The 9,518-nt window shown below is 51.0% G+C and overlaps 1 protein-coding gene across 1 annotated transcript in view; it reads left to right on the top strand.

Annotated features, from left to right (window-relative positions):
• Window positions 1-9,518, top strand: part of LOC112069830 (protein diaphanous homolog 1-like) — a 75,983-nt gene that overhangs the window by 66,171 nt on the left and 294 nt on the right. The window contains exon 14 of the mRNA XM_070438711.1: window positions 5,747-6,034. Coding sequence (XP_070294812.1) covers window positions 5,747-6,034 — 288 coding nt within the window. The remainder of the gene's footprint in view (window positions 1-5,746; window positions 6,035-9,518) is intronic.

Here is a 9,518-nt window from a genome sequence, read left to right as displayed (position 1 = left end):
AGGGGTGGCGGCAGGCTACCGCCATCCCATGACGAGGAGGGCGGGGTGCTGGGGAGCCCGGAGGGGGGGCATAGGACGCCATCCCAGGGAGAGGAGGGGGTGGAGGGGGCCGGGGATACCTGGTAAGGGCGGGCGGTGGGGGACTGGCATACCCAGGAGGGGAGGAGGGAGGCTGCTTGCCGGGTAGGGGTGGAGGGGAGGGGGATGCCGGTTTGTCCGGGAGGGAGGTGAAAGAACCACCTTGGCCTGGTAAGGAGGAGCAGGAGCACTTGGGACATGGACGATGACCACTCTAGCCTTGGCCTCCTCCAGATCCTTTATTGAGCTTCTCAATCTAGAGAGAGACGGGGAGGAGGAGAGGAAGAGCAGACGGAGAAGGAGAGAGAGAGAGAGCGACGAGTCGTACGACGGAGAGAGAGACGAGACGATTCTATTTCTTCTTCGTACGTAGCGATGATGTGGCTGGGACCTAGCTGAAACAGGGGGGACAAGGACTGAGTGAGAGCTCTGTCGATTGTCTGGACACTACACCAGCAGCTCTTGACTCTGTGATGTGGCGGATGGACTGACACCGCGAGAGAGCCCCCGCCGAACCCACCCCCGCGCCGGAAACACAGTAGTAAGCATCAGCTTTAGTATGTGGCGATAATTAGATCAGAACACACACACACACACACACCACACACAGCCAGAACAGAGTGTGCCTTCTCTATTCATCTGCAGAGCCGCGAAGAGTGCAAACGTTCGGTCGCGAGGATGCCACAAGCGAGAAGCTTTGAAGTAGCTGCGCGTTGGTGATTGGTTGATTGTTCTTGGCCTTCTCCATGATCTGATGCGAGGAGGCAGGAGATGACACACACACAGCGACACAAGCAGCAGCACAGACACGACGCAAACAGCTGAACCCCAAAAATCACACACAAAACATACACACAAACTGGCCACACACACACACACACACACACACGCACGCACACACACACACACACACACGCACACACACACACACGACACAACACAGCACACACACAACACAACCCCATCCACACACACACACACGACACGAGGCACACGAACACACAACTGACAGCGCATGGCTTGATGATCTTCCCTAGACTTGGGTTCTTCTCCAGAAGGCAACCTATTCCCTTTTAGGCGATGCTACTAGAGTAAGATGATAGAGAGACACCGATAACTTCGCGATAACCAGGTGTGTTGGTGTTGTTGTCGTTGCGTGTTGATGCGCGAGCGACGGTGGTGGAAGATGTAGCGCTGAGATGGCTGGGCTGAGTGATTGCGAGCGATCTGTAGTAGAGAGTAGTGAGAGATGAGGTAGGTTGTGCATGTGTGTGCTTGGTGTGGCTTGTGGTGTGCTAGTGTATGCTGAGCGAAAATGAGGATGTAGAGAGAGGAGCGATCTGTGTTTGGTGTGTGGTGTGTCTGAGTGTGGTGTGTGTGTGGTTTGTGTTTATGTCGGTGTGGTGTTGTTGTATGTGGTGTGTGTGCTCGTGTGCTTGGTGTTGTGTGTGCGTGTGTGTGTGTGTGTGTTGGTGTGTGTGTCGTGCCTGTGGTGGTAGTTGAGTTGTGTGGTGTTCTTCTGTGTGTGGTCGCGAGCGACGGAAAGAGATGCGAAGCGCACGGAAGACGACCGAATGATTGTGTGTGCGATCGGTAGTGAGTTGTAAGTAGTGGGTGGTTTTTGTTCGAGGCTGGCGATGTGAGTTGCCTGAGAGGGAGCGAGGCGAGGGAGAGTAGGAGCGATAGATGATGGTGGAGTGTGTGTGCGATGCTATGGATTGCTGAGTGTGTTGTGTGTGTGAGTGCATGTGCAGATAGTGTGCTGAGTAGGTGTGATGATGCGGTGAGTGTGGTCATGAGATCGGAGTGTGTCTGAGTGTCGGTAGTGGGATGAGATGCTGTGTGTGACGAATGCTAGGAGAGATGCATGTGGCGCGCGAGGGAATTGTGTGTGTGCAGTGCGATCTGTGTGGTGTAGTTGAGATGTTGCCAAGATTTGTGTGTATGTTATAGCGATTGTGTGAATTTTGCGGGTCACGTTTGACGGCTGACTGTTGTGGCTGGTGAGTGTGTCTCTTGTCAGTTACATCACGACCTTCCTAATCGGAGTTGGAGCATAATCGCCTGCATCTGCCACAACGAACGCCCCCTGTAGTGATGGAGTGCTGTGGCTGCCCTTCTCTGCACCCAGTGTTGAGGAGGTGTGGCTGCTCTGCTTCTGCCAACCCCAGTAAGTGAGGAGTATGTTGGCTGACTGACTACTTCCCAGTATAGGAGTGTGTGGCATCTGCTGACCTCTGCCCAGTATGAGGCAGGAGTGTGTGCTGCTCATCTGCCCCAGTCAGTTGAGGAGTGTGTTGGCTGCCTGCTGCGCCGGTGAGCGAGAGGGAGCCGAGCAGTAGTCAGGGAATGTGTGAGAGCTGCCTGTGCTGACATGCGAGCCGACTAGGGGCATACGATGTGTGGCTGCGCTGCTGCCGGCCCAGTCAGACTGAGGGAGTGTGCGTTGAGCGGTGCGTAGCGCACTCTGCCCCAGTAGTAAGGGGTGTTGTGGCTGCCGAGCGAGGCTAACGTACGAGTAGAGCGAGGACGAGAGCCGGACGCGTGCAGTTAGGAGAGAGGATGGGATGTGGCTGCTCTCGACGAGAGTGCAGACGCCGAGTCTCTAGCAGAGGGAGCAGTGATGGGACGCGAGCGGACTGCTCGAGGGAGTGAGCACCCAGTAGTGGGGCCCACGATGCTGTGCTGCTGCCTTCTGCCCCAGTAGAGAGGAAGTGTAAGCGTGGCGCTGATGAACTCAGTGTCGCCAGAGATAGAGAGGCGAAGCCTGTATAGCGCCGGTAGAGAACGGTGCCTCTGCGCGCCCAGACTAGAGGGAGAGGAATAGTGTGCTGGCTGGCTCGCTGGCCCCGAGGAAGAAGTGGATGAGGAGCGTGTGTGGCTGCTCCTCTGCCCCAGTAACGAGGGAGAGAGGAACTTGTGAGGCAGTGTGTCGGACTGCTGCTCTGCGTTACCCAGTAGTGAGGCATGTGGCACGATCGACGGGAAGAGGGACGGGAGTCGTGCGATGCTCTCGTGCCGCGGCCAGATGAGTAGGGAGCTGTGTGGGACTGCTGCTACGTGCGGCAGTAGGAGTGAAGAGTCGAGCTGTGTGCATGGGCTGGCGTCGGTGACCGCGAAGTAGCTGAGAGAGTGTGGTGCGATCGTGAGCTGGCTGACTCTCCCCAGGCTAGATGAGACTGAGTGATGCTGGCGCTGCCGATGCGAGCCCGAGTAGAGTAGTGAAGGAGCGTGCATGGCTAGGTAGCTCTGCCCCAGTAGTGGAGTGTGTGGCGTGCGGGGCGCCTCGAGCGATGGGCTGCGCGAAGAGTTGGATAGTTGGAGTGCGTGAGCTGACTGCTCTGCCCCAGTAGTGGGAGTGTGTGCTTGCTGCAATCTGCCCATATGGAGTTGTGGCTGCTGCTTCTGCCCCAGTAGAAGGAGTGTTGCTGACTCTGGGGCTGCCGCAGCAGTGTGAGGTGAGGGACGTGATGTGGCGCATGCGTGCTCGGTGCACCAAGAGTGAGGAGTGCAGCGATTGTGGACGGGCTGCCGGTGCCCCGAAGATAAGAGGATCGATGTGCGCTACATGACGGTGGGCTGCACGCGCGGGAAGTAGTGCGGAGAGTGTCGAGTCGGGGTGGTAGCTCTGCGCCAGTAGTTGAAGAGTGTGTGGCTGACTGCTCTGCAGCTGCCAGTAGCGGTAGGCTAGGAGCCGCGACATGACGTACGCCACACCTCGGAGGGGAGAGCAGATCGGCGATTGACGAAAATCACTTGCCCAAGACAGCATCGCCTTAACAGCCCTTGTGGTTCGTTATGGGACGTGGCGTGAGCTAAACCCTCCTGTGCGATGAGCAAAGATTGTTCAGGGCCGATTGACAGTAGTGTTGTACGTCTCTCAGCAAGCGAAAATTAGGCAGATGAATGAATGGGGTCGTCTGAGACATCGACCGTGACTTCGTGAGCACAAGGAGAGCCATGAATTGTTAGAAGAGACGGGACGATCGAGCAGCGATGCGATGATGATGATGATCTCAGACGAGAGCTCTGAGGAAGAACTGTGTGAGTTGATACGAGCGATGTGATACAAGGTGCGAAGACCGCAGAGCAGTGCAACTGATAGAAAACGGGTTGATAGACGCATTGAGAGATGAGTCATCGGTTAGGAAGATCAGAGAGACGGGGGCAGAGAGAGGGAGAGACGAGATACCGTCCTTGACTAGCTAGATGAAGAGACACGACGACGGAATATGGAACACACGCGCAGATGCAGATCGAACGAGGGAGAGAGATGAAGATAGCAGTAGTTCGCTCTGTCAGACAATGCAGGAGCTAGATCAGAACGGATGTCATTGGTTTTGGTGTAGAGCCTTGACGTACGTAGACGAGAAATCGAGGTTAGATGGCTCGAACATCTTGGTTGGGTAGGTGAGATCTCTGCTGAGAATCCGAGTTGTAGACGTATTGAGATTTAGAGCTGGGTTCGCTTAAAGGAATACAGGTTGAGAGCGAGACAAGATGCGGGCGACTATGTTGAGAGTGATTGCTACCTGAGCACGGAAATCCAGGTATATGTATAAACTGTCTAGTGTTAGTAGACGTTCGCGACGATAGGATTGCAAATCCAAGAGTGAGAGACGTGTTGGCACCTTGTTGGAAGAGCTGATCTCTGGAAATCCAGGTTTTAGTCGTGCTAGCACGTTACGGGTTGAGAGTGATGCTGACTCTGTGAGAATAGCACGGTTTGTGACATGAGCATTGCGGTGGGTGTGATCTCGATGTAGGAAGAATCACGTGGGTAGTAATGATCGATTGCGATTGGACTAGTGTTACTCGTAAAATCCAGGTTTGTAATGTCTTGGTTGGGTGTTTCTCTGTGAAGATCCAGTTGAGTGAGTAGACGTCGGTAGGTTGGGTGAGATTCTGCTGCCAGAGATCCGAGTGACTGTTGTAATATCTTAGGTTGGTCTCTGTGACAATCGAGGTTTGTAGACGTACTGGTTGGTGGACTCATGAGTGACGGGATCGCAGGTTGTAGATGTTGCATTCGATGGTGTTCTGATGAGATGACAATCCGAGGTATGTAATGTCTTGGTTGGGTGATGTCGCTCGAAATCCCAGATGTAGAGACGGGGAGATAGTCTTCGGAGATTGGAGATCGGTTCCATCTGTGAGTCCCAGGATGCTGATGTAATGTTCGTGTAGGATTGAGGACGTGTAGTTCGTCTTGTGAATCCAGGTCGATGAATCGTCGGTTGGCTCTCTGTGAAAATCCAAGTTTGTTGTAACGAATTCCGATGATAGATTGAGCGGTGTCTGCTGATGAAAGTAGCCGAGATGTAGTAGTATGTCTTGTCGGTGTTCGTGACTGTGAGAAAGATGCAGAGAGATCTTGTACAGTGTCGATTAGAGTGAGAGGATCGGGGTAGTGCTCGTGAGGAATCCAGGTTTGTAGAATGTCGATATTGGATGAGAGCTTTGCTCTGGAAATCAGCAGCGTTAGAGAGTGTGCGATCGACGTGAGTTGGAGTGTCTCTGTGAAATCCAGTTGTTAATGTCTTGTTTGGAGTGTCTCTGCGTGAAATTCCAGAGGTATGACGTTTAATGTGATTGGTGTGAGGTGATTCCTGGAAGCCGAGATGACGGGATATAATGTTATTGGTTAGGCTGTGATCTCTGTTGAAAGAATCCAGCTGTGTGGAATGTCTTGCCTCTCCCTGGGATGGCCGGTATGCCCCCGCCACCCCCTCCTCTCCCTGGGATGGCCGGTATGCCCCCGCCACCCCCTCCTCTCCCTGGGATGGCAGGTATGCCCCCGCCACCCCCTCCTCCACCGGGGATGGCCGGTATGCCCCCGCCACCTCCTGGAATGGGGGCCTGGGGCGCCTCTGTGCCACCCCCTCTGCCCTTCGGCCTGGTACCCAAGAAGGAGTACAAGCCTGAGGTGCAGCTGAAGAGAGCCAACTGGAGCAAGGTAAGGATGGGAGTGTGTGGGTGTGCATATGTTAGATGATGAGAACATGAGCCAAGATGTGAATGTCAGTCTCTCTTCTAAAACTGCACTTAAAGTTGGTAGGTGTGTGTGTGTGTGTGTGTCTGTGTGTCTGTGTGTGTGTGTGTGTGTTCTGTCCTTTATTAGTGTGCCCAATCAAAGTCTGGAATAACAACTGCAAAGCTCTTGACCGTGTGTGTGAATACTAAGACCGTGACCCTATGTGAGTGTGTATGACTGTGTGTGAATGTTCTTTCAAGAGTGTGTGTGTGGACTGGAGTGTCTCTGTTCCATGGCCTCCTCTCTCTCATCTGCGATGGTTAAAACATCAAACCGGCCCGTCTCTCTTTAGCCTAAAGCTACTGTTTAATAGCTTCAGCGGAGTTCATCTGTGTTTAGTCTCTCTCTCCCTCTCTCTCGCTCTTTCTCCCTCGCTCTCCCCAAATCTCTGTTCTCTTTGTTGGTTCTGCGAGTTGGTGAGAGCCCTTTGACGAGGATGTCACAGAAATTGCTTTTTTAATAAGGTTGCTTCTTTTAACTGCTGGTGAAAGATAATTAAATAGCTTCTAGAAAGAACAGCTTTCTTTTGTAATTTAAATTAGCATTTTATTTCTCCAGCCCCTGTATCACATTCTTTCCCCCTTCCTCACCCCCACATCCACTCCCAGAAGCATCTTGGGTAATGAAAGGGTCACATATGTGAAGTTTCTCTCTCTCTCTCTCTCTCTCTCTGAGTTGAATGGTTGTGATCAAATCATTGGTCACATACACATGGTTAACAGATGTTGATGCGAGTGTAGCGAAATGCTTGTACTTCTCTTTCCGACCGTACAGTAATATCTAACAAGTAATCTAACAATTCCACAACAACTACCTAAGAAACACAAATCTAAGGGATGGAATAAGAATATGTACATATAAATATATGGCTAGGAGAAGTGAGGATGGATCAACAACATTGTAGTTACTCCACAATACTAACCTAATTGACTTAGTGAAAAGAAGGAAGCCTGTACAGAATATAATTATTCCATAATTTGCATCCTGTTTGCAACAAGGCACTAAAATAATAGTGGCAAAAGTGGAAAAGCAATTCACTTTTTGTCCTGACTAAAAAGTTATGTTTGGGAAAAATCCAATACAACACGTTACTGAGTACCACTCCATATTTTCAAGGATATTCTAGTGGCTGCATCATGTTATGGGTATGCTTGTAATTGGTAAGGACTSGGGAGTGTTTCAGGATAAAAAKAAACTGAATGGAGCAAAGCACAGGCAAAATCCTAGAGGAAAACCTGGTTCAGTCTATTTCCCACCAGACACTGGGAGATAAATTCACTTTTCGGCAGGACAATAACCCAAAACATTATCTACACTGGAGTTGCTTACCAATAAGTTATTACATATTTAAGTTTTGATTCAAATCTGCTTGAAAACCTACGGCAAGACCTGATGGTTGTCGAGCAATGATCAACAACCATTTTGACAAATGTTACACAATCCAGGTGTGGAAAGCTCTTAGATATTTACCCAGAAGACTAACAGCTGTAATYCCTAARAAAGGTGCTTCTACAAAGCATTGACTCAGGGGCGTGAATACTTATGTAAATTAGATTTCTATATTTCAYTTTCAGTACATTTAGTACATTTCTAAAAACATGTTTTCACTTTGTCATTATGGGTTATTGTGAGTAGATGGGTGAGAGAACATTTATTCATTTACATTTTACATTTACATTTAAGTCATTTAGCAGACGCTCTTATCCAGAGCGACTTACAAAATATTCAATCCATTTTGAATGCAGGCTGTATCACAGCAAATTGTGGAACAAGTTAAGGGGTATGAATACTTTCTGTAGGCACTGTAGGTTGACCTCTCACCTCTACCCATCACTCCASTCCAATACTGCTCAAGGCCAATAACAACCTCACAAATGACCCCCCATCACACCCCTCATCCCTCGCTTCTGGGGCACTGCAGCAGCGCCATCTGCACTTCCCTTCTCCTTTTTCTCCTCCTCCTCCTATCCCTCGTTACTCGGCCCAGTGAAACAATGCCACCGTCAGCCCACTCTGGCCCCTGACCCTTTTCCTTCTCTGCTGTCCACACACACACACACACACACCTCTACAGGTGATGATGATTGGACAGTTGACAACCTTGACATTTCAACAACTCGGACAACCTGAGAGCGGTGTGTGTGTGTGTGTGTGTGTTGAGTGTATGTGGAGGACTAGGTGCACGTGTCTAAGAGTGAGCCAGAAGGTGTATTCTGATTGCATCGTAGCTGAAGGTCAGTTAGCTGTCATGATGATATGGAGCAGCAGGTTCAGGGACACAGGAACAAGGTGACAGGAGAATCTGGACAGGTGAGTGGGTAGTGTGTGTGTCTGTGGTGACACTAATGACAGTGCTCTGTGCAGGACACCAGGTGGCTAGTCACAGGGCATCTGTAACCTCCCCTTCCTTCCTCCCCATCCATATCTTCTCCTCCTCCCCATCCATATCTATCTCCCTCCTCTCCCATCCATATCTATTCTCCTCCTCCCCATCCATATCTATTCCTCCTCCTCATCCATATCTATTCTCCCTCCTCCCATCCATATCTATCCTCCTCCTCCCATCCATATCTATTCTCCCCTCCCCATCCATATCTATTCCCCTCCCCATCCATATCTATTCTCCCTCCTCCCCATCCATATCTATTCCTCCTCCTCCCCATCCATATCTATTCCTCCCTCTCCTCCCATCATCTCTATTCCTCCTCCCCATCATTCCTCTCCTTTCTCTCAAAACCCCAAATCCCAATCCATTTTACCCAGTGCGTACTCTGTCTCAGAATGAGACAACAAGGCCAAAACAACACACACACCAGCCCTTGTACCCAACATCATTTGTGTGTCTTACCTTTGGAGGCTGTGGGATGGATGGAATGGACATAGAGAGAGAAAGAGAAAAGAGAGAGAAAAAAAGAGAGAGAAAAGAGAGAGAGAAAAGGAGAGCGAGAAAGAGAAAAGGGAGAGAAAAGGAGGAGAGAGAAAAAGGAGAGAAAAGGAGAGAAAAAGGAGAGGAAAAGAGAGAGCGAAAAGAAGAGAGCGAAAGAGCGAGAGAGAGCGAGAGAGAGCGAGAGAGAGCGAGAGAGAGCGAGAGAGAGCGAGAGAGAGCGAGAGAGAAGAGAGGCGAGAGAGAGGGAGAGAGAGCGAGAGAGAGCGGAGAGAGCGAGAGAGAGCGAGAGAGAGCGAGAGAGAGCGAGAGAGAGCGGCGAAGCGAGAGAGAGCGAGAGAGAGCGAGCGAGAGCGAGAGAGAGCGAGAGAGAGCGAGAGAGAGCGAGAGAGAGCGAGAGAGAGCGAGAGAGAGCGAGAGAGAGAAAAGAAGGAGAGAGAGAGAGAGAGAGATGGAGGGAGATGGAGAGAGATGGAGAGAGATGGAGCAGGAGAAAAATCCATCATTAGTAAGTCAACTTTA

This window comes from Salvelinus sp. IW2-2015, unplaced genomic scaffold (assembly GCF_002910315.2).
Source record: "Salvelinus sp. IW2-2015 unplaced genomic scaffold, ASM291031v2 Un_scaffold1128, whole genome shotgun sequence".
In the NCBI taxonomy this organism is placed as follows: Eukaryota; Metazoa; Chordata; class Actinopteri; order Salmoniformes; family Salmonidae; genus Salvelinus; species Salvelinus sp. IW2-2015.
This window is presented reverse-complemented; position numbering and strand designations above follow the sequence as displayed.